Genomic DNA, 26,301 nt, shown 5'->3' with positions numbered 1-26,301 from the left:
TCAAGTTCAAACACTGGAACTACTTTTCTCCCTTTTATCTCTCAGATCTCTAGCCCTTAATCATTTGATTTATAGCAATGCTTTGTTTCCCTGATTAGGTGATATCGAAGCAGCTTATAATAACCTGCAGCATTGCCTAGAACACAATTCTTCTTATGCAGATGCTTACCTCCTGATGGCTCAGGTTTATTTGTCTCAGGAAAAATTTCAGTTGTGTTCCCAGTCTCTTGAACTTTGTCTGAGCTATAATTTTAAGGTAAGTATTCCAGGCTCAACTGGATAAGACATATTACCCTCCTTGAATCTTCAGCAGATGTTTACCTATTCAACTATTTTTTTATTTTAGACTTTAATATTTTACTAATAAATGCATTTTTAATGGAAAAGATTTTAGATTCACAAGAAGTAAAAGAACAAATGGAAGCAACTATGGTATAGTTTAGAAAAACTTTATAGACTTAGCAAAAGGTCCATCTCTCTCTGAATCTCAGTTTTCTGTGCAACTAATAATACCCTTCAGTTACAGTGAGCATTAAATGCAATTATGAAAGAATATAAAAATAATTGGAAACTATAAAGAATGCCAAATATTTTTATGTATAAGGATTTTTATTTTATTGCCTGTTTCCTTCTTGGACCTTGATTTTTAATAACTTTTTTCTATATTCATCGTCAAAGAACGCTTAGTCATTTTGAAAGTATGTGGTTTGAGGATATACACAGAATAGATTCCTATCCAAGATAACCTGTGATACATCCCGTATTTCTCAGCATTAGGGAAAATTCTGGGTTCAGGTGCTTCCTGAACGACCCGGAGCCATGGAGGACCACCTCAAATTTTTACTTGGGTTCACAGGGTCTTGAGCCCTATTATGTGAGAATCCATCAGTAGGCTGGAGTATTCAAGTTCCAAGCAAGCAATCAGAGCCCCAGTGTAGGTACTTCATCCTAATCAATCAGAACCTCTGAGAGGAGAGATAATCGTGAGAGTTTACACAAAGCTCATATGTAACCAAGGCTTAGAACAGCAGCCTTAAGGAGGATTGTAGCTGTCCCAGATGCTATATGGCTACTGTTTCAGTCTTTGGATTATCTTCTCTTTGACTCCTTACTCCCTCATTCTGTTTTTTGGTATACATTGTTGCTAGCCTCAATAAAGACAGAGAAGCTTTGTTCTGTGCCTCTGAATAGTGTCAAAGGGTAAAACCACTGTTTGCTTAAAATATCCTAAAATTTTCAATCTTAAAATTAAAAAATAAAGGGGGAAACTTTGTTTCTAGAAGTCTAATAACTACATCAGTATCAGAAGTTCCAGATAAAGAAATTCCTGAAAACTCAAATAATTTCCTAGACTAATTTGCTGGCCTTACACTCTTTGCTTTCATTTTCACTTCTGTCACGGTAGAGGCACTTAATTAACTGGTTTGTCATCTGGGGGAAGCTGGGTAATGGCAGGTTTCCTGAATTTGATTTAATATAATAAAGGATCAAAATGTTAATAAAAGGACAGAAACAGACCTTATACGTACAATCACAGGCTATCCTGAAAGCTACTATTATTTTATTTCTTGATGGACTGTGAATTTTGTGTTGATGGGTAAGCACTCCCAAGGAAGTATTTCTGAATATTGTTTTTTCAGGTGAGAGAATATCCTTTATATCATTTGATAAAAGCTCAGTCACAAAAGAAAATGGGAGAAATAGCAGAAGCAATTAAAACTCTGCACATGGCAATGAGTTTACCAGGAATGAGGAAAATTGGAGCTTCCTCAAAATCAAAATACAAAAACACTGAAGTTGATGCAAGTCATCGTTTATCAATCTTTCTTGAGTTGGTAGAGGTTCACCGCTTAAATGGGGAACAGGTAGGTCATGTTTGAATTCAGTGGCTCAGATCTGAACTCTTTTATTCGAATATGTATTTATATTAGTAGGAAATAAAAAAAACTGAAATTATACCTTTGACAAAGTGGTAAAACTTAGAAAATTTATCTCATTATTTTTCACCAAATCATGTATGTTTTACAAACCCCTGAAGTTCAACATCATTTGCACTTGGAAGACATTAAGTATCAGTGTAGTTAGGTTGGCTACTATGAAAGGTTATAACAAAACATAGCATAACATAATATAATAATGTAAACAATATAATATAGCTTATGAAATGTATTAATGTATAATAACAATAATGTAATGTATGATTACCTTGGCTACCCTGAAAGGTAATAATATAATATAGTTATAATTCTGTGAATTCCTAAAAGGATTCACACACACAAACACACACACATACACACAAGTACTACTGAAATGAGAGTACTGAAATTTTAATAGTTGAGAAAATGAAAGAACTGCTGGATGTATAACAGCTTTGATAAACCTATAGGACACTCATAAAATCAAATACATTAAAAAATAATAATACAGGTGGATGGATAGATAGCACGAAATTTTGAGAGAATTTAAGAAAATGAATTTAATGTCATTGATACCTGCTTTTTAGATTAACTTTCATATTTCTGTGGAAATTAGGAAGACACTATCTAGATACTTGCCAAATCTCAATTTCTATTTCATTGATAAATTAGCATAAAACAAACCATTTCTACCTTAAGTAGATGATTTGAGAGTGTACTATTTTTTTCACATTTCTGAAGTCTGAATGTTTTATAATCTCTTAAGTTGAGATGAATCTTAAATGACATTTTAGATTCATCGGGGTATAACTTTGAAACTGAGGTAATATATTCACCTGAGGTATAACAAAAAATGATGTCCTAGCATAGAGAACAAAGTAGTTGGCTACTAAATGAAGAGCTTTTGGGTGCAGGGGGGTGGCTGGCCTAGATCCTAGAGCCCATCAATGAGGCAGTAATGAACATGGCTAAGAATTTAGGCTTTGGAATAAGGCAGCCTGAGTTTGAATTTTGGTCCTATGATTTGTTAACTTCTTAACTCTCTAAATCTCAATTTCCTTACTGCAAGATAGGGGTTATAATAGTAACAACCTTACTGGGTTGGGTTTTTGTTGTTGTTGCTATTTTCTTGAGAATTAAATAGGTGCAAAGTAAATGTTTATTAAGTTACAATAGTGGTAACTCCTGTGTATCAACTGCTATTGTCTCAATTATGAAAACACTTTTCAGCTAACAGATGTTTCTATGTCATCTGAATTTGGTGTCTGAGTTTAGTTTTAAGTTTTCGTGCTTCTCAAAAATCCATCAGTATTGCATGAATGTCATACTGTGCTCGCATTTATTGTCCATTCCTTTTTAGAAAATCTTCATTTATAGTGTAATTTGTTAATATTTTGAATATTATTCTAATTTCACTCTGACAGCATGAGGCTGCAAAAGTGTTACAAGATGCCATCCATGAATTTGCTGGGACCTCTGAAGAACTGCGTGTTACTATTGCTAATGCAGACCTAGCTCTGGCCCAAGGAGACGTTGAGCGGGCCTTGAGCATGCTTCGGAATGTGACATCCGAACAGCCTTATTTCATAGAAGTCAAAGAAAAGATGGCAGATATTTACTTGAAGCATAGAAAAGAGAAAATGTTATATATCACTTGTTATAGGTAAATGATTACTTCAGCCCATTATATTTTGATACACTTACCTCCTAAAATTGATTCCCAAATTTATGTTTTACCTTTCTTTTAACTGCTTTATGGATACTTTATAGGTCCTTGCCTTCGGGTGCTCCCTTTCATCTCCTGCCACCAAAGCAGTCGCTCTAGTCAAGTTATTCACTGTCCCCAAAACATAAAACATAATTATTATGATTATTTCAACCTGTGGCTAACTCTAATTTCTCAGCTCTCTTCCTCATAAGATGTTATTTTTAGACACTGAATCTTCCTATGTGGGGAGGGAAAAAATAAGTTATATATATTTTAATAACTTAAGAAAATTATGTAATGTAACCTCTATTCAGGGGCTGGATGGTCATGTTTAATTATCAGTGCAATAGTTATAGCAAAAGGAAACTATAGCTTAGTATACACCACACTAAGGCATGGGTTACAGATTTTCTTGGTGAAAGGACAGTGGTTTTAAAAGTTATGTCATATTCTGATGCTCTTAGGAATTATTGGAATACACAACATACATACACACACAGACACACAAGCACAGGTTGCTCTTACTCTTCTCCCTGAACAAAAAAATAAACATATGAGCACAAGCTCCACATAAGAGAAAATTAAAGTTTTTATCTCTTGAGAACATAGTCAAAGGCTGATGAATTAAGTCATCAAACCAAGCCAAGTTGGTTCATCTATGTTATGTAAATATCAAAGCTCAGAAAGCCACTCAGATTCTTTGTAGCTGCTGAGTGATTCAAAGAAACTGAGCAGCATGCCTGTATAGATGGATCAACTGGAATTCCTACATCATATTTTCTAGGATGTTTCCTAAAGATCAGCACTAACTGTCATCTCTAATGATAAAAGTATTTTCAAGTAGGGTTGCTTTGTTTGAATACAGTATAATATAGCAGTTATATTATAAAAAAGCATAAGTTTTTTGTTTTGGGCAGATCTGACACATTATTCGTAGACCTAAACTCAAGATCATCTGTAAAATCAGAATAATAATTACCTTTTTTGTGGAGTTTTTGACCAACTAAATGACGTATTCTATGTTAAAGATTTATCATCCCATTATTATTGGAGTAACTTTGGTATTTTGACGTTTAGTAGATCAATTTTGCAGGTAAAAAAATAGCAAATACTGAAGTAAAAGGCTGTATAATTTTTTAAGGTAACTCATTTCAGCACATGATTAATGCCATGAATATCAGAGTTCATGATACATAAGACAGTAAGTGGTTCTCCCCTACCTATCATTTTGGCACCTTTATTTTCACATCATTTCAAAATTAAATATAATAGGACATATATGCGGTCTGTCCAGAAAGTATCCAGCAGTGCACTATAAAAAATAGACATTTATTAAAGAAGATACAAGAAACATGTACATAGGACAATGAGGCCTCAGTGTCCTTCAAAGAAGGCATGTTGGGGCCTCACACAGTTCTCCCAATTGCCATCATATTTCCCTGAATCTCATTGACAGTCTGAAATCTCTTCCCTTTTAAAGGTGATTTTAGTTTTGGGAAAAGCCAGAAGTAGCAGGGCACCAAATCGGCTGTAGCAGGGCTGAGTCACCTGGGAGATGATTTGATATTTGGCCAAAAAAACTGCACAAGATGTGATATATAAGCAGGTGCATTGTCATGATGAAGCTGCCAATCACCAGTTGCTCGTAGCTGCGGCCTTCTGAATCATTCAAATAGTTTCCACAGAGGAACATTCAAGCTTAATGCATAATTTAATGCAGATTCGTTAGTCTACTCTCTCAGTCATTTTGAATGCAACAGCCACACAGTACACATGCTCACCTAACAGCATCTGCTGCCCTCACTGACTTGTACAGTGATGTCATCATTTTTCACACACGTGCATTCCAGTCCACTTTCCTTGGCTGCCAGGTTACATCAATGTGCAAACCGTTCTTGTTACATTAACAATGGTTGGACTTTTTCTGGACAGATCTCATATTTCTGGATAGAATTTATCCACCTGTATGCACTCTGATTCCTGAATTTCAGAAAATGCAAACGTTTAATGAGGAAATTATTGATCTAGCATAAACAGTCAGGATGTGGGTATGGGCAGGGTTTTTCCCCACAATATTATGTTTTGAATATGTTGAAGGTACTCTGAAGGCTATTAGTTAATTGAAATAAATGAGCTTACCCTTTATTGGTTAAGAAGAAGAAATTTGTATTCGATATACTAAATAGAGTTGGCCTGATTTCCAGAGAAATTGCGGAAAGAATGCCCAGCCCTCGTTCGTTTCTTCTCCTTGGAGATGCATACATGAATATTCAAGAGGTAAAGTTTCTGATGCCACTGAATTGAGATTTTAAAAAAATTCTTTGTGATTAGTATAACATTCTATTAAAAGGACTTTTTTTAAAGAATGCTTACTTAATGAAAGGAGACAACTATTACAATAAAAAAGTGTTTTTCTTTTCAAATTGAGATCCAATAATGTAACACTGTCATTATTTAAAATTAAGATGATACCAGAAGCCAGTTAAGAGTCTCTTTTAAACAGAAGGATGAAGAGAAGTATTGACTATATGACGGTGTTTTCTTTAAAGGAAAGCAATCTTCTGACTTTATCTGGCTTTTATGATGGCTGCCAGAAATGAAGAGTCAAGAAGCTGTCTTTTAGTTCTCACTGTTTATGAAGGGAATGGTTAAAATGGGTGGTATTATACTGCTTAGTTATACCTATTCTAGTGACTATGAGCTCTCTAGAATTATTAAGGTTTCTGGACTTAAATAGGTGCTTTATTAGTCTTGTTAAGTATTCCAAATGAAAAAATTACAGAAATAAAATGTTGCCATCAGTGGGATCCAGCCAAGCTGTTTATTCATTGCCTATTTTTCATATCGGTCAACATTAGCCTGAAGAAGCCATAGTAGCGTATGAGCAAGCATTAAATCAAAACCCAAAAGATGGAACACTGGCAAGCAAAATTGGGAAAGCTCTTGTGAAAACTCATAACTATACAAAGGTAAGTACTTTGTAGTTTAAAATCTATGTATTGGATCAAGTTTTTCACACTTTGCTCTATGAGAAGACTTCAGCAAGCATCGTTTGTATCTCGATGGTTGTAAATCTCCAAATTTGTGCCCACAAACTGTAGTTTGTGCTAAAAGATTTCTTATGTCTCACATTATTATTCCCTGCATTTTGCAAAGACTGAACTAAAATTTACTTCAGGCTTCATGTTGCACCTAAATTTTAATCATTAAATCAATTATGATAAACTTGTTATTAACATCTCTTTCATTATATGAGAAAGCATAATAGATGTCCTTTCTGTTGAATGAGTTTTGGTAAGCCATGTGCTTGGAGGGTACTTTTTTTCCCTAGGAGAGAGATTTTGCTCTATTCCTGGTAATTATGGAATGTACATACAATAGCTAGCGAAGTATTTGCATTTGATAAAGTTCACTGGTTTCTGGACTAAATCCAGGAAAAAAAATATTGCCAATCACCTTTTTTTAGCTACTCATTCAAGAAATACTAATTGCCTTGTGATGTTTGATTCTATAAGGAAAATGGAATACTTAATCAATAGTGTAGGTACATGCCTAAGCTTCTCCTTGGATATTTTCAATTACATGTATGTTTTAAATTCGTGTGTAAGGTACTTATGCTTGAATTCTATTCTCATTTTCCTTTTATCCTAACTAAAATGGGATTTTGTTTAGGCAATCACTTACTATGAAGCCGCAATGAAAAGTGGACAACAAAATTATCTTTGCTATGACCTGGCCGAACTTTTATTAAAATTGAAATGGTATGACAAAGCAGAAAAAGTTCTTCAACATGCTCTGGCTCATGAACCAGGTATGAAAGTCTTCCTGATTTAAAAACAGTCTATACCTGATATACCTGATTTATTTTATTTTTATATTACTTAGTGTGTATTTGTGTTCCCAGTATTTTATATATGAAGTTGGTTATTTTATTGACCAGAATGTCACTCTAGCAAAATAAGATGTTTGAATAATCTATAACAAATTTATGAAATAGTTAATTGTGTTATAGAAAGATACTTTACTTTCCAAAATGATGGAAAGTTCTTTTAATTACAACTATGCTATACCTGCTGTTTAAACAAGTGAACACTTTTATAAGTATTTTTAAAATTTATTTTTTTAAATCATGTTTATTCTATTACAGGTGTCTCAGTTTTTCCCCCTTTACCCCCCTCCACCCATTCCACCCCCACCCCCGCTCCCACAGTCCATTCCCACTCTGCTGTCCATGTCCGTGGGTCATTCATACACGTTCTTTGTCTAGTCCCTTCCTCTTCTTTCCACCATTGCCCTCCTTCCCCATCCCCTCTGGTCACTTTCAGTCTGCTCCATGTTTCCGTGCCTGTGGTTTATTTTGTTCATTAGTTTATTTTGTTGAATAGATTCCACTATTAGGTGAGATCATATAGTATTTGTCTCTCACCGACTGGCTTATTTCACTTAGCATAATATTCTCCAGTTCCATCCATGTTGTCACAAAGGGAGGATTTCCCTCTTCCTCCCTTCCTTCCTTCTTTCCTTCCTCTCTCTCTCTCTCTCTCTTTCTCATTCTTTCTTTCTAAATGCAGATCGATTTTATTTTCTTAAATGTTAAGATCCATTATAAAATATTAAAAAATTTAAATCCATTTTGAAGCCTCAGCAATTAAATCAATATGACACCAGCACAGAAATAATCAAGTAGATCAAAGAAATAAAATGAGCATTCTAGAAAAAAATGTATATATCTGTCTAACAGTGTAATATATGATTAAATTGATATTTCAAATCAATGGGGAAAATAAGACTTACCAAATAATGTGCATGGCCTACTATTACTTGAAATAAAACAAGTATAGAGCCCTCTTTCACACATTATACAAAAAATATTCAGGTGAGTTAAAAATCAATATGTAAAATCTGAGTTTTAGGATAAAATACAAAATAATATTTTTCTTACCCTGAAGTAAAATATTCAAACCCAGAGGCTATAAAGTAAATATTGACAATATGACTATGTTAAACATTTAAGACTATCCAGTAAAATACATATAAAAAAAGTTAAAGGACAAGTGATAGAATAGGAAAGTATTTGCAACACATCTAAAGAAGGATTAATAGTTTTTTGGGTTTTTTTTCTGGGAAAAAATTCTACAAACATTTAATCAAAAATGGATAAAGAATACCCAAAATTCATTTAAAGCTTTTTAAAAATAATAGAAATATGCAAGAAATATATAAAAACAGGTTTAGTTTCAACAAATAATAAAGTAATACCTAAAATAGCACATCATTGTCACAATCAGATTAATGAGTATTAAAAATATTGCTAATATCAAGTATCGGTGACTGTGACAGGAACTGTGTATTCATAGACTCTTTTTCTTCTGAAGCAGTCCCTTTAGCATATCTTGCAATGCTGGTTTCGTGGAGGTGTATTATTTTTAGCCTTCTTTTGTCTGGGAAAGTGCTTAATTCGCCTTCCATTGAATTGAGAGGCTTGCTGGGTAGAGCAGTCTTGGTTGCAGGCCTTTGCTTTTCATAACTTGGAATATTTCTTACCAGTTCCTTCTGGCTTGCAGTGTTTCTGTTGAGAAGTCAGCTGCTAGCTGTACCGGGGGTCCCTTATGTTACTTCCTCTTTCTTCCTTGCTTCCTTTAGAATTCTCTGTTTGTCTTTGATATTTGCCATTTTAATGGTGATGTGTCTTGGAGTGGGCCTCATTGCGTTTCTCTTGAATGGGACCCTCAGTGCTTCCTGGACTTGTGTGACTTTTTTCTCTCTTCCAATGAGGGAAGTTTTCCATCATTACTTTTTCAAACAGCTTCTCTATCCCTTCCTCCTCCTCTTCTCTTTCTGGTATCCCTACTATACAGATATGATTACGTTCCAGGTTGTCCTGCATTTCTCTAAATGCCTCTTCATCCTTTTTGAGTCTTTTTTCATTTTCTTGCTCTTTCTGGGAGCTTTTTTCTACCTTATCCTCCAGCTCTCTGATTCGGTCCTCAGTTTCATCAAGCCTGCTTATGATTCCTTCTACTGGGTCCTTCAATTCAGAAATTGTATTCTTCATTTCCTCTTGTCTCTTATTGATAGTTTCTATGTCCTTTTTCATGCTGATATAGTTTGCACTAAGTTCCTCATAGTTCCTTGTAGTTTTTTGGTAATTCTCACTGAGATCACTGAACTCATTGAGCTTCCTTAGAAAAGTTGTTTGGAACTCAATATCTGATATTTTACTTCCTCTATTTCATTTAGTTCTCTTTGTGGGGATTCCTCTTTCCCTTAAACTAGGTGGTGTTTCTTTGTCTTCCCATTATTTGTAGGACTCTTCTTTTTACTTCTGTTTCTTAAATTGATCTGTCTTGATTTCCTGACTTTGTGGTGTGAACTTCTGTGGTAGAAGACTGCTGTTTTTGGCTTTCTGGATCTGCCTCTGATGTCAGGTGTTGACCCTGTCTGACCTTAGGCAGTCTGTTTGAGACTTCCAGGAATTTACTGTCTGTGGCTGTCTCAGTAATTAATCTAGTCATTCTGCCTTAGCAGTCAGGCTTAGACACCACAGGGTGGGGCCGAGTCCCTCCTGGGGGCAGAGCTATTGTGTCCTTTCATGCTGCTGCCACTCAGAGGAGTGATCTGCCTGAGAAAGATGACTGCTGCCGTATGGAGGAGGAGTTAGCACCGGGATCCAGCCAGCTACTCTCTCAGTTCTCTTTCCAAAGCCTCCCACTCAGTCTCTCTTTAGGTATTTCTAGCCCACTCTACCCCTACCTTTGCCGATGACCAGGGTAAATGGCTGCAAATAAAATGTATTCATTCACCCTTTAAGCAGCTCTTTGTGTCTCTAGCCGCCTGTCTCTGGCAGAGAGCAACCCTGCCACTTTTCGCAGCTGATTGTTTTCTGTGTACTTTTTGGCCTCTGGTGCTGTAGGCTGGAGATCCCCCTCTTACGGTTTAGACTCCTCTCCTCTCAGGGGGATCCAACTGGCCATTTTGATATCCTTTTGGTGCTGCTGCTTGTGGGCAACTTGCCCACCTTCTCACGTCTCCAACACACTCCTTACCAGTTAGGTTGTGCTAAAGCTGATTCTTCTGTCTGTCCAAGGTTGTAAGGCTCCTCTCTTGCTATTGTTCCATTGTTTGTTCCAGGTGATTTCTGCGCAGTTTAGTTGTAATTCCAGATTGGTCCTGGGAGGAGGTCAGAGTGACTTCCATTCACTGTTCTGCCATCTTGATTTTCCCCTATAAGTTACTTTTTTTTAAATTCACTATGAAAGAATATAATACGTAAGGCTCTCGTTTCTCCTATGAATTCCACTTGCCTTGTTCTCAAACTGTCTCGCTAGAAGTAACCATTTTTGTGTTTAAATGTATATTTTATCTGTATGTAAATATACAAATGTAATATGCGTAATTTTCCTTTTCAGAATATATCGTTCTTATTCTGCAATAAGTTCATGTACAGTATGTCCCAGAGGTAGTTTGATATAAAGACATTTATATCATTCTATCTATTGGCATAGTATTATATAACTTCATAAATTTTTTAGCATTCCCCGTTATTGCACATAAATTTGTTTTCAATTCTTTGATATTATAAACCATCTTACAATGAATGTTTTTGTATTTCATTTGTTGATGTACACTTCCTTATATTTCTTAAGAGCAAGATGCTAAGACAATGGGTATATGCATTTAAAATTTAATTGGATACTATCAAATTGCCTTATTACAAGTTAGTACAAGTTTACTTTTTAAAGATCGTTATTTTTACTAAAATCTGGTATTTGCTTATTGTCAAAATTTAGGGATTAGAGAAGTGAATGGAAGTTGTATCCTCTTCCATCTCCAGAGAAAACTACACTTAACAACTTGGGTATCATTCTGATCAGTCTCCCTGCCCCTCTCTCTCCTTATCTTTCTCACACACAATTACATACCACTTAGGTTCTACTAATATGGGGTCACATTACACCTATAGGTCTGTAGCATGCATTTTTCATTTAATAACCTGTATCCATTTTGGCAAATATAGCTCTTTATTTTTTTAGCATAGATATTGTACATTGACATAATTTATTTGGTGAATCTACTATTGATAGATATTTAAACTGAAGAAAAGTTGGTCCTGTCCAGTGTGACTTAGTTGGTTGGGTGTCCTCCCACAAACTGAAAGGTTGCAAGTTCAGTACTCAGACATGGCACATGCCTAGGTTGTGAGTTCTGTTCCCAGTTGGGGTGCATACGAAAGGCAACCCATCAATGTGTCTTTCTCACATCAATGTTTCTCTCTCTCTCTTTCCCTTCCCTTGTCTCTAAAATCAATAAGCATGTCCTCAGGTAAGGGTAAAACAAATAAAAAGTAAAAAAATAAAAAAAATCAATAAATTGAAGAAAAGTTGGAAATAACACTGAGACAAAATTCTTGTTTATATACTAATATGTACTTCCTGGAATTGAATCTTGCCACATCATTCTTTCTTAAGGGTATAACTGTCATAACATAATGTAAAGTTAATTAGAGAAAAAAACTTAGTTTGCATATCTTTATTGATAAGTTTAGGTATCATTTTATATCTATAGATTATGTTTTATTCTAGGAATTGTCTATTCATATCCTTTGTCATTAATCCTTTACCTATTTATTGCTTTATTACCTATTATTCATGTTGCCAATGTTTTTCTTCCATGCTGTCCTTTATCATATTTATCACTTCCTTTGTCAAATAGAATATTTAATTATCATATATAATACCCACCAGTCTTTTCTTTTTTTGCCTTCTGAATTCTTTGTCATGCTCAGAAAAGCTTTGCTGATCCTAACATTATAAAAACATTCCCTTATATTTTTTGGAATTTTTGTACATATTTTAAATTTTTATAATGGAGAACTTGAATCCACATAACAATTCTTAGAAGTTATATAGTTTTCCGAATGGATAGCCAATCATTTCAGTGCCATTTATTGAAATATCATCTTTATCACATAACAAAATTTTTTTTATATATGACTCTGATTCTTGGAATCTTTGCATTGTTGCACTGAGTAATTTTCTTTCTTTTGCCAATACCGTGTTCACTGTAGCTTTAAAATGTTTGGATACATGATAAGGCAAGCATTCTCTAAGTTCTTTGACATTTCCAAAATTATCTTTTAATTTAACTTGGATGAAGTTGGTGCTTAAATTCTCCTAATTTTGAATGCATTTACTATATAAAGTGTTATTGGTTCCATAAAAATACTTGCATAGGTCTGTCAGGCTTTGCTTAAAACACTACAGATGGCCTTAAATGTGGATTTTTGAAAAGGCTGTAGAGGAGGAGAGATTCAATTAGCATGTTTTATCTATATGGGAGTTAAGTATATCGTACTTATGTAATATACTTTGATTTAGTAAGTGTTTGCTAAACATACCCTGTGGTATATTTAATGCCTTTGTGTGTGTTTCATTATATATTATTTCATTAATGTTCATCCTAGTTTTTGAGGCAAAGATAATTTTCCCCATTTTTAAATTATCAATCTAAGAGTGAGTTTCTTTGACTTGCCGAGGGTCACCTAGCTGATAAATAGCAGCACCTGGCTTCTGATAAACCTCCTGGAATTAGCACGTCTAAAACCAAATTCTTAATCAGCTTCCCCGCATCTGTTCTACACGCAGCCTTCTTCATCTCAGTAACTTCACCCTTCACTGTAGTTGATGATAGCCAGAATCCTCGCCTCCACCCTGTCCTTGAAATCTCCTTGACTCTACCTTCCAAATGCATTCTGATTCTTACTGTGTCTCACTACTTCCACTGCTTTCACCCTTGTCCAAGCCGCCATCATCCTTTAAGTGGATTAGAACAATAGCCTCCCGGCTGGTCTCCCTGTTTTCATCCCCACCCCCCACACCCCACACCCCTTGACACAACCTTTCTCAGCTCAGCCACGTCCGTAAGCTTTTTAAACCATGTAAGTCCGGTTATGTCTGTTCAAGCTCCTGTGTGTCCCATTTCCCTCAGTTTAGCCAAAGACTTCACAGTGGGTTACACGGCCCTTCACATGTGCTGCGTTGCTCCTCTGACCTCTCCTTCTCCCCTGCTCTCACTGGGGTTAGAGCCTCTTCGTTCCCTGGGCCACCTGAGAGTCTTTCTTACCTATAAATGAGAAATGGCAAAACCTGACTCTCTGGCTGAGATTTCAAAGAAATAATTTATATAAACCACTTCCAACATGTTGTGACACAAACCGTGCTCTTGATAAATAGTGAAACATTTCTGTTAATTGCCTAGGGTTCTTTTACTACTATGAGATCAAAAAGTTATAACACTAAATATTTAAATTGCACCTACCACATACTAGACTTTATTTTAATTGCTTTGCATATATTAACTTATTTCTTACTTACTATCTTTAAAGGTTTTACAACAACCCTATGAGATAGGTACTGTTATCTTCCCGCTTCTCAGATGGAAGGGAGGCACTGAATCATTAGTGCCTTGTTCAGGTTAAATAGCTAGTAAATGGTGAAACCTGAATTTGAGACCATACTCGTTGACATCAAAGTCAGTGTCTTAATGACTGTGCTTTATTACTTATAAAATATTTATTATTTAAAAAAACAGCAGTTACTTCTTCATTGCATGCAGCAACTATTCTTACCTTTTTAATGACTTCAATAAAAAGAAATTTTATATACTGAAGAATGAAAATTTAAATTATTAGCTGAGATGTTACATTGTTATTTCTAAATATATGTCTAAGAAAAACCTCCAGTTGTTATCCAGCTCTCTAACTTTTCTTCTAGTCGTTTTTAATCCTCTTGTTTTTTAATTTGGCCATTCTTCAGTTAAGTGACTGAAAAATTTTTGACTTTATTCACTATGTTTCAAAATCATTTTCTGAAGACCAATTTTAAAACTGGTAGAAAAAATGTAAACTTTTATTTAAAATTAATATTTTTCCCCAATGTATTCAATTCTCTCATAGTAAATGAACTGTCAGCCCTCATGGAAGATGGACGTTCTCAAGTTCTTCTAGCAAAAGTTTATAGTAAAATGGAAAGACCTGGTGATGCAATCACTTCGTTACAACAGGTAAATGCATTTGTTCATGAGTGTGGCTGTGGGGTGAGAGATAGGTGCAGAGGGAAACAGGCCACATGTGAGAGTAAAACAATCTCTTTTGACCCATCAGTCACAGAAAATAAGTCAAAACAGAAATAAGGATTGAATGCTTATGGATTGTAGTGTTTAAGTATCATTGCTAATTATTATAACAAATAGGGAAGTTGGCATTTTTAATTCTGTTTTACAGCTGAGGAAGCTTGTTTTAAAAGCTTGTATGAGGTATCACGGGTATGATTTGAATGCAGTTTTTTTTTCTTTATTTGTATTTTCTTCAATTTCTCATAATATTTTGTGGTTTTCATTGTAGAGGTTTTACCCATTTGCCCTTTGAGGTATTCCCTAAGTAGCTGATGTTTTTAGATGATTTTTTAATTTCTAGTTTGCTAATGTTTTTTAATAAATTAAATTTTAATTCACTTCCTGCATCCATCATGATGACTTCTCTTTTTATTTCTGTTAATGTGGTGTATTAAATTGATTGATTTTTCAAGTGTTAAGTCACCCTTATATTCCTGAAATATATGTGACTGTTTTGTAATTTTTCAAAACAATATTACTAGATTTTAAAGATATTAGCTAATATTCAAGATTTGTACTCCTATGTTCACGAGAGAAATTGGTCTATAAACTGATGCTAGTTTTAAAACCATTGGGACCTGAAGGCTTTTTAAAGTACTTATTCATTTCATTAAATTATCAAATTTATTGATATATTTGTTCATTATCTCTTATCTTTTGAATGTCTGAAAATGCTGCAGAAATATCCTCTTTTGTAGTCTTACTATTGATAATTTATTTTCCTTCCCTTATTAATGATCAATTATACCAGAGGCTTTGAAAATATTGTAATATTTTCAAAGAACCAAGTTTTGCCTTTTATGCTTCATTAAATGTTTGCTTTTTACTTCATTTATTAGTTTTTTTCTACTTTCTTTTGATCTGGTCTGCTGATCTTTTTCTAGAATATTGAAATAATATTTTACGTAATAAATGGGCTGGTTTCTTTTGTTCTTTTCATATTCATTTAAGGTGTTAAATTTCTCTCTAAGCACTGCTTTAGCTACATCCCACAAACTTATTATTATTCAGTTTATAATATTTCTTCATTTCTACTTTGATCACTTCTTTGACCCATGGGTTATTTCAAAGTTTAGTGTCCAATTTCCAGGCAGTTCCAATTTTCTTGCTACCTTTTTGATACTGATTTGTAGTTTAATTCCACTGTGGTCAAAGACATACTTTGAATGATTCAGTTCTTTGAAATTTGTTAAAGCTTGCTTTATGCCCTATATTATGATCAATTTTGGTAAAGGTTCCATGTGGGTTTGAAATAAATGTGTTTTTGGCATTGCCGAGTTCAACACATATCTTGTAGGTCAAGTTTGTTCATTGATTTGACCCACATCTTTCTTGAGCTTGAAGTAGAACATAGAGCATCTCACTATTATTGCTTTTCAGAATACCACACTACTTGCCATCTTTTGTGCTCATTTTCCTGTACCCAGAAGAGTTCTGCATTCTGCAACTAATTTATCAAATATTTTAGTTTTGAGCTTTAGCTAACAGAAGTTCATTTATATATGTGTGTGTGTATTTACATATATACATAGCTATATTTTTAAAGTAATTATTCATTTCATTAAATTGTCAAATCTATTGCTATATTTGTTCATTATATCTTATCTTTTGAATGTATGGAAATGCTATAGAAATATCCTCTTTTATAGTCCTAATATTAGTAACTTTATTTTCCTTCTATTATTAATGCTCCATTCTACCAGGTGTTTATTATAATAATATTTTATATATATGTGTATATATAATGTATTTTGTGTGTGTGTGTATGTATAATGACCTGTGTTTCAATGGCAATGTTCAATAACATTTTTGTTCTAGTTGTAAATGAATTGAACTTGGACTGTTATATTTCTGTGATACCCATTTAAGTTTAAGATTTCATTGAAATATGTAATCTTCAACAGTGCTAATATCTTATCCTTAATTGTTAGTATGTTTTATCCCTGTATTTTAAATCACATTAGAGAGAATTGCACCCAACCCTAGATTAGCTCCTGTTAGCTACAAGGGAAGTATAATTTTGGTAAATTTAGACATTTAAAACATTTAGGAGTAAATTTATCTTACTCTATACCTTTATAAATAATAGTCCAGCTGCCCTAGTTTCACGAGCCTCTGTGTCATATCAGCAGACACATCAAGCTACATGAAGAAAACAAACAGTATATAAGGGCTAGACAATGCCAACAAACCAAGGTCTAATTAGTTACAAGCTTATACATTATAATACGGGGATTATTCATCTTTAATCAAATTTGAAGAGCTATCCAATTTTCCCAGCCATAACATTCTAAGTATTCTGAGCTCCAGAAAGACATATCTTGAAATATAATTCAAATAGAAACTTACAAATATAATCAAAGTTTTGACATTTTAAATTCATTTACTCAGCAACTATTTATTGAGCTTAATTTTCCACAACATAGAATTTAGGAGTTCCATCGTAGTATTTTTGTGTAGTTACTAAACTTTTAGGCAGTGACAGAACACAGTAGATTTAGGGAAATCCTAGTCTTATTAATTTTACTTTTCTCAGAATATCAGACTTCTGAAATAACTTCACATTTCTTCATCCCTCTCTGCCATCATTCCCGCCTTCTCCGTCAGGCACTTTTGTGTAGGTTCCTTGCTAGCCTCCTACCTGCTCCCCATCCTCTTTCAATGTTGTTTTATTTCAGGCCGTTCTCCACAACACCATGGTGATCCTTCTAAAAGGGAGGCCGGATCTGTCACTCCTTTGCTTATAGACCGGTAGTAGTAGCTTCGTTGCATCTAGGACAAAACATAAATTATTTAACCATCTTTCCAGCTATTTTCCTTCTAATTCTTTGATCGTATCCCTTACTCTCTCTCCTTCACATGTAATTCCTAATGCCTGTGCCACATCCCATCATTCTTTCTCCTACATTCACAAGGGTGTAAACCAGTCATTCTTCAAATCTCACCTGACTTCCAAGAGTGGGCTTTTCTTCCTGTTGTGTACTACCATGGCAACCAGTATTTTTAAGCCATAAAACTCCTCATAATTTGCCAGAATTATTTCATCTGTCTACTAAAATTCAAATTTCCATGAGTGTAGGCAAAGTCCCTAGCAAATGTTTGCCTCTCAGTAGGTCCTATTAGTTTTCTATGCTGTGTAACAAATTACCACAAATTTAGTTGATGGTAATAATACACATTTATTTTCTAGTTTCTGTGGGCCAGGAATTGGAGCATGATTTAGCTGAGTCCTGTACAAGGTGTCAAGACAGTAAAACTATGGCCTAGGCTGGATTCTCATCTGGAGACTTTCAAGCTCACATAGGTTGTTTGTAGAATTGAATTCATTTCCTCAAGGTTGTAAGATTTAGGGCTCCAGCTTCTTGTTTGCTTCTTGTTGGCTGAAAGCCACTCTTAGCTCTGAGAGGTTCCTCAGCTCTTTGTCTGCTAGCAAGACAGTCTTATATATTGTACTCATGAGAGTAACATTTCTTCAGATTCACCATGTTCTTTTGATTACAAGCAAGTTACAGGTTCCACCTCAGACAAAGAGAGATAATTATACAGAGAATGAACACCAAGGGGGATCCATATTAAAATCTGTTGACCACGATAGGTACTCAAAATTTTTGTTGAATGACAAATGAAATCATAGATTATTCTAATTTTTTAATTGCAGGATAAATTACTTTTTAGTAAGTTATCTTTTCTGTGAAAAAAATCTAAATTAAAGAACTTATACATCATAAAACATTTAACAATTTTATAACTTTGTAAAGTTATAATTGATGAGTACAGACTATATTTGTTTTTATTTTTCACTTGGTATTCCTTTTTATTTTTTTCCTTAGGAATATCAATCTATTCAGTTTTTTAGCTGATATTTTTATTTTTATTTATAAATCATGTTAATTCTATTACAGTTGTCTCAATTTTCCCCCTTTACCTCCCTCCACCCACCTCACCCCCATCCCCCGCTCCCACAGTCAATTCCCACTCTGTTGTGCATGTCCATGGGTCATTCATACATGTTCTTTGTCTAGTCCCTTCCCCTTCTTTCCACCATGGTCCTCTTTCCTCCTTCCCTCTGGTCACTTTCAGTCTGCTCCATGTTTCCGTGCCTGTGGTTTATTTTGTTCATTAGTTTATTTTGTTGAATAGAGTCCACTTATAGGTGAGATCATATGGTAATTGTCTTTCATCAACTGGCTTATTTCATTTAGCTTAATATTCTCCAGTTCCATCCATGTTGTCGCAAAAAGTAGGAGTTACATCTCTCTCTCTTTCTTTCTTAAATGTAGATTGATTTTATTTATTTTTTAAATGTCAAAGTTAATTATAAAATATTTTTTAAAATGTTAAAGCCATTATAAAGTCTCAGCAATTAAACTAACATGACACCAGCACAGAAATAATCAAGTAGATCAATGAAATATAATGAACATTCTAGAGATAAATGTATATATCTGATGAATATATGTATGATTAAGTTGATATTTCAAATCAATGGGGAAAATGAGGCTTATTCCACAAAGAAGGTGCATGGACCACTATTACTTGAAATAAAACAAAATAGAGCCCTATTTCACACATTATACAAGAAATATTCAGGTGAGTTAAAAATCAATATGTAGAAGCTAAGGAGTTTTAGAAGAAAATAGAACTAATATTTTTCATGACCTGAAGTAAAATATTCAACCCCAGAAGCTATAAAGTAAATATTGACATATGACTATATTAAACATTTAACTATATATTAATATACATATAAAAAAGTTAAAGGACAAAGAATAGAATAGAAAAATATTTGCAGCACACCTAAAACATGGTTAATAGGTTTTTTGTTTCTTGCTTGTTGTTTTTTTTTTAGGGAAAAAAGTTCTACAAACCTTTAATCAATAAATGGATAAAGAAAGTCATATAAAGCTTTTTTAAAAAAAATAATAGAAATAGGCAAGAAATATACTAAAACAGGTTTAGTTTCAACAAATAGTAAAGGAACAATTAAAATAACATCACTGTCACAATCAGATTAATGAGTATTAAAAATATTGGTAATATCAAGTATTGGCAACTCGGAAAGGAACTGGGTATTCATAGAAACTTTTTCTTCATCTTAAAGTAGTCCCTTTAGCATATTTTGTAGTGCTGGTTTGGTGGAGGTGTATTCTTTTAGCCTTCTTTTGTCTGGGAAAGTCCTTATTTTGCCTTCCATTTTAATTGAGAGGCTTGCTGGGTAGAGCAGTCTTGGTTGCAGGCCTTTCTTTTTCATAATTTGGAATATTTCTTACCAGTCCCTTCTGGTTTGCAGTGTTTCTGTTGAGAAGTCAGCTGCTGGCTGTATCGGAGCTCTCTATGTTACTACCTCTTTCTCCCTTGCTTGCTTTAGGATTCTCTGTTTATCTTTGATATTTGCCATGTTAATGGTGATGTGTCTTGGAGTGGGCCTCATTGGGTTCCTCTTGAATGGGACCCTCAGTGCTTCCTGGACTGGTGTGACTTTTTTCTCTCTTCCAATGAGGGAAGTTTTCCATCATTACTTTTTCAAACAGCTTCTCTATCCCTTCCTCCTCCTCTTCTCTTTCTGGTATCCCTACTATACAGATATGATTACGTTCCAGGTTGTCCTGCACTTCTCTAAATGCCTCTTCATTCTTTTTGAGTCTTTTTTCATTTTCTTTCTCTTTCTGGGAGCTTTTTTCTACCTTATCCTCCAGCTCGCTGATTCGGTCCTCAGTTTCATCAAGCCTGCTTATGATTCCTTCTACTGTGTCCTTCAATTCAGAAATTGTATTCTTCATTTCCTCTTGTCTCTTATTGATAGTTTCTATGTCCTTTTTCATGCTGATATAGTTTGCACTAAGTTCCTCGTAGTATCTCTGTAGTTTTTGGTAATTCTCACTGAGATCCCTGAACTCATTGAGCTTCCTTAGAACCAATGCTTGGAGCTCAATATCTGATCATTTACTTGCCTCTATTTCATTTAGTTATCTTTGTGGGAATTCCTCCTTTCCCTTCGAGTGAGGCGTATTCTTTGTCTTCCCATTATTTGTGAGACTCTTCTGTTTTGCTTCTGCTTCTTAAGTTGATCTGTCTTGATTTCCTGAAACTTAGTATTCCTTTGAGTGGATTTTTCCAGCATGTCTATGTAGCTCCATCTTCATCATATAAAAAGTAATGTTATATTCTGGTTTTATTGATATATTTTATTTTGATGTAGTCTTTAGTAAGGTATGTATATAATAAGCCTGTTCAGATACAAAGGTAAAATTAAGAAATCTATTAAGAAATTGTGTGTATATAAACTTCATTCTACCCAAGGTCTTCAGGTAATTCACAAGAATATATATTATAAAATAGGGAGGGGGAAGTAAATTCATTGACAAACTAGACTGATATAGTTATTTTAACACATAATTAAATTTAGGTCTGATCTTTCTGGAAACCAAGGAAGAACATAGGGAATGGTATCAATTCTTGAAGAACATTTTATTCTGTATGAAAATGGTTTTTAATGATCATTGCATATATGTACTTACAGAAATGGAACATTCTTTTATGAAATGTCTTTAAAAGAAAATGCAAAAATGTTTTGCTCAAAAAATTGTTTCTACCCTGGCTGGTGTGGCTCAGTGGATTGAGGGCTGGCCTACAAACAAAAGGGTCGCCAGTTTGATTCCCAGTCAGGGCACATGCCTTGGTTGTGGGCCAGGCTCCCAGTAGAGGGTGTGTGAGAGGCAACTACACATTGATGTTTTTCTCCTTCTCTTTCTCTCTCTCTTCCCCTCTCTCTAAAAATAGATTAAAATCTTTTTTAAAAAATTGTTCCTGTTTATTTACCTTTAAGTTGCAGAGCATCACTAACTCTAAGTAAAAATGCATTTCTCTATGAAGTTAAGCTAATGAGGCCCACATATTTATATCTGTAGAGATTTAGTTGATACATAGATAAAACTCAGACCATGTAGGGATAGAATTGCTCATCTTTTTGACTGAGGGTAACCATATAATTTATCATTCAAGCCAGAATACTTTTGAGAGGAAAAGAAGGCAAAATTAGTAATTAAGTTGGCACAACAGGTATAAAATGGTATTGCCAGGTGGAGAAGTATGATTACCCTATTTATACTAATTGTTTTAGAGTTTTTTTGACTTTGTGTTCAAGTACATGTGCCTACATGCAAAACCATGCATACTGATAATATACATACATACATAAAACACCACATTTACCAATATGTGTGTTTGTATATATATACTTTATAAACACAGTAACAGAACCAAAATAAAAATTTCATGAAACAGTATTAACATTTACCACATGCTGCATACACTAATATTTTCTAACCCTTTTTCATTTCCAGAAGAATGCATATTATGATGCCCTAAGTTAATATTATGACCTGTGGTTCCAAAAAACACTCAGCTTTAAACCATCTTCATTAAATACCAGTTGTCAACCAACATTTTGACAAGGGTCTCAAAAAGAGCTCCCTATGTATAACATAATGTGTGACAGATGGTGAACATTTACTGTTTGTTACATGAATGCATGAATGCGTTAGTGAATGATTAGCTCAAAGTTAAATTTTGTTGTTCAGGCTTAAAGTATAGTAGTTCTCTGTCACTTATTAAAGGAAGGTCTCAGTGTGTCAGAAAACAGATGTGTGGGTGGAAAGCCTGATGTTCTTCTAATGTAGCAACCTCCTCTATATTCTTACCCTGAAGAAGGCCCCTGCGCTCTTTGCGGGTGTCTGTGAGTAACATAGGACCATGTAGACACACACCATCAATTGATCAGCCATTTTCCATTATTAGATATTTGGGTTTTCAGATTTTTTTTGTTTTTGTTGTTTCTTTGTTTTTACAACATAAAGCAGAATGTGTTCTTTTTGTAACAAATAACATGTTTCTTATTTTTTCTAAGTAATTTCCTTAGTACTTTCCAAAGAGTGGAACAATGTTTTTTCCAAATATTTTTTTCATGGTTGCATTTCATCCTTAGTGAGCCTCTGTACATATCCTTATAATAGTGGGGAAAGACTCAGTAATTTTTAGTACTTCATTTGGAAAGTATGGGCATGCCGATGCAGGCTCATTTGCAAACAAGTGCATTTTAAGGCCTCAGTTAAGACTTTTTATGGATTAGGCTTTGTTAGCTGGAGGGCTAGTAATGCTTAAATAAATCTGTAAAATTTATGCTATGTGTTCATTATTGAGAATTGTTTAATCTTTTTTTTTAATTGCTTTTTGTCCTTATTTTTTTCTAGGCTCGAGAGTTACAAGCTCGGGTACTCAAACGTGTTCAGATGGAACAACCGGATGCAGTTCCTGCACAGAAACATTTAGCAGCTGAAATTTGTGCAGAGATTGCAAAACATTCTGTTGCTCAGCGAGACTATGAAAAAGCAATTAAGTTTTACAGGGAAGCGCTTGTTCATTGTGAAACAGATAATAAGGTCAGTACCTTTATGAAATTTTAAGCACCTTTTATTCCAGATGTCAACTAATTTCCCCAAATGTAAAAGACTTACCAGCTTATTAATAAAGATTTGAAAAGAAATTTAACAAAAATGTAAGTTAAAAATTAATATTGTGTCTATAAGTTCTTCAGAATACTTGTGTGATGCCTTAAATTGTTAGAATCTAAAAATTATTATGAAATAAGGGATATAAAATAAATCTGCAAGCTCTTTGATTTTTAATATTCATTTGTGTTTTAATAATTACTTTAAAACAATTTCTCAGTCTCAAATAAATCCCTGGTTGTAGATAATCAATTTAGCTTACTAAACAACTATTGTATGCCCCTGTGTTTCAATTGCTATTTGGTGTTGGGTATGCAAAAATGACTAGATAGAATCTCTTACCGCAAATGGCACAGTGTGACAGTAAACGACTGGTTAGGTAAACTGAAATGTTATCTCTCAGGTAGATAATTGATAGATGAATACAGTTTTCCTTAAAGATCTCTAATAAATAGCAAAATACTTAAGTGATGTAGAAGAAAAGGCAATTGTATTCTAGAATTTAAAGTTTAGGATTGAGCATTTTGAAGTTAGTACAACTCTTTCAGGTGTAAGGCAAAAATAACCTTTATTAGGGTATAAACAAACAGATAACCTCATTCAGTGATGGCTACAGGACCTGTAAGTCTAGTTTTAAATATAAAGCGTTCTTTAGGAATTAGCTGCTTTGAGCTTTTTATTTTTACAAATGAGAAAACAGGTTTTGAGAGGTAAGAGGGACTTGGTCCCATCATGGAAAAGCTTGGACTAGAATCTGTCCTCCTGATTTAAGACCACTGTTCTTTTCATAGTGCTTTGTGTCTCTCTACATTTCAGGTAAGTTACCACCTGTCCCCCCCACCCCCCCGCTGCCGCCGGCTGCTGGTATAAGAGAAAATAAAGATGCACATGCCTATAGTTTTCCGACCTATCATGCATGGCATTTTTCTTCGGATAACTTTTGATCAACTAAAGTTTAACCTGTGTCCACTTTCCTCAGTCACTGTTTATCCAGTTTCTACCTAATCTTGCTCTTTTTGTCTATAGATAATGCTGGAGCTGGCACGATTATACCTGGCACATGATGACCCTGACTCCTGCCTGCGTCACTGTGCTCTACTTCTCCAGAGTGACCAGGACAATGAAGCTGCCACCACGGTTAGTCTGGGAGACTTCAGTGCTGTGAAGGTGGCTGAGTTTTACATTCCATCGGGGAGTTTCACGTTTTACCCCATAAAACACACTAGCTGGGAGGCCTGGCTCACATTGACTTTAGGAAGAAATAACATTTTTAACATTGTTAGTACATTTTTATCAAGTAAAGCAAAGAATCTTTATTTTATGAGTGGTAAACCTGTTTTTCTACATAAGGCCTGACTTGCCTTTTTGGGCCTAGTTAATTTTTCTTTATGCTAAGAGGATGCTTGGACAGGAGAAATTCATGTGGTAAAGCCATAACTTGCTAAAGACTAACTTTTTAAGTACTTAGACATGCTGGACTAATTTATAAGTCTCAGTGGGTCTTCTGGAGTTACAGAAGAAAACTGCATTTATTGTCCTAAGATGGTGTGCTTTAAATGGAATTTTGTTTTTCTTTCTCATTTTTACTGGGGTTGGGCTGTATGTTAGCTTTTCAAACAGCTCTATAGCTGACAGTTCACAAGATTTATTCAAAGTTATTACTGTAACTAAAAAGAAATACAAGTCTCTCTTTTAAAACTTATAAAAGAAAATCTCATTAGGTCTTACTTATTTGGAATTCCTTTGAAATATTTAGAATTTAAGGGGTTTTTTTGTTTGTTGTTTTTTTTTAATCTTCTCTGTGTCATTTTAGCCAATACCAGCAAGGCATCTTTCTATGATAGCACATATAATCTGCAGTTTACTACAAATTTCTGTTTTAAAATAACCATCTGAAACATTTTCTGATAAAAATACAGTTTGTGAACATGGTGTTCTGTTTCACGTACTTTACCGTCGTCTGTTACCTTGATATCAGTGCTAAGCTGCATAAGGTGAACTTGAATTTTAAACGGCTCCTTTTTATTAAACTTCCCACTTCGTGTTTTTCAAATGTGTTTTCATAGTGCTAAATCTTGATAGGAGGTATATGCTTTGTAAAATGTATGGCAATATTTTTAGAACCAACTTTTACCTTTATAGATGATGGCAGATATCATGTTCAGGAAACAGAACTATGAACAAGCAGTGTTTCATTTACAACAACTTTTAGAACGCAAGCCAGGTAAATATTCACTGATTATATTTTTCTAATGCAATCAACTCCCTTCTCCTCTTTCTTGCTGTTATGCTTCTTGGAAAAACCCCAGTCCTGGTTGAATCCAAGTCTGTGCTTACTCCACACCTGCTCTGGAGCATCTGACATGGCTGTAAGGAAAATGCAACACCATTGACTGGTCTCACTTTAAATTATGTCCACAGACCCCAGATGGGCCCTCAGGTGCTACCTAGCTATCCTACTATGTTTCTCTAATGAACACTCATGCCAACTACATTTTATACCTTCTCTTCTCTCCTCAAACCTCCAACGTCCTATGCCCTTCCTTGTCCTCAACTAAGAACCTTGCCTCCTATTTCCCTGAGAAAATGGGGGCCCCTAAAAGAGACCACCTCCGTCCTCCCGTCACTGTCCTTCCCGGGTCCGCGGTCCCGTCTGCAGCCAGGCTTCTCTCCGGGCGCGCTGGACCCCGCCCCCCACCCCGCACACCTGCCGGGCTTCCCTCCTGCTCTTCCCTCTCTCCTGCACCATCATTTCTTTCCCAGTCAGCACACACATGTGCTGAGAGAGCTCCCCAGTTCAAACACAGAGATAAATAACAACTGACTCTCAACTCTCCACTTAATCTTTCCTTCTAAATACTACTCCATTTCCCCATTTTCCTTTATAGTAAATTTCCTCTCAAAACAATTTCTGTAAGTGCTGTCTCTGTCTTCTTCACTCTTGAGCTCCAGTGAAGCTGCTTCTGCAGGGTGGCCGTGCGGCCAGGCCTAGGGTTTA

At 34.8% G+C, this 26,301-nt stretch overlaps 1 protein-coding gene across 1 annotated transcript in view; it reads left to right on the top strand.

Annotated features, from left to right (window-relative positions):
- Positions 1 to 26,301, top strand: part of TTC21B (tetratricopeptide repeat domain 21B) — a 74,851-nt gene that overhangs the window by 25,982 nt on the left and 22,568 nt on the right. The window contains exons 13-22 of the mRNA XM_054562785.1: positions 99 to 256; positions 1,641 to 1,865; positions 3,341 to 3,579; positions 5,829 to 5,901; positions 6,483 to 6,593; positions 7,297 to 7,435; positions 14,579 to 14,685; positions 23,046 to 23,234; positions 24,330 to 24,440; positions 25,446 to 25,527. Coding sequence (XP_054418760.1) covers positions 99 to 256; positions 1,641 to 1,865; positions 3,341 to 3,579; positions 5,829 to 5,901; positions 6,483 to 6,593; positions 7,297 to 7,435; positions 14,579 to 14,685; positions 23,046 to 23,234; positions 24,330 to 24,440; positions 25,446 to 25,527 — 1,434 coding nt within the window. The remainder of the gene's footprint in view (positions 1 to 98; positions 257 to 1,640; positions 1,866 to 3,340; positions 3,580 to 5,828; positions 5,902 to 6,482; positions 6,594 to 7,296; positions 7,436 to 14,578; positions 14,686 to 23,045; positions 23,235 to 24,329; positions 24,441 to 25,445; positions 25,528 to 26,301) is intronic.

The sequence above is a fragment of the Pteronotus mesoamericanus genome, unplaced genomic scaffold (genome assembly GCF_021234165.1).
Source record: "Pteronotus mesoamericanus isolate MK-2021 breed Mesoamerican mustached bat unplaced genomic scaffold, CSHL_Meso_final scaffold_651, whole genome shotgun sequence".
In the NCBI taxonomy this organism is placed as follows: domain Eukaryota; kingdom Metazoa; phylum Chordata; class Mammalia; order Chiroptera; family Mormoopidae; genus Pteronotus; species Pteronotus mesoamericanus.
The sequence above is the reverse complement of the archived record's forward strand: the minus strand, read 5'-3'. Positions and strand labels throughout refer to the sequence as shown.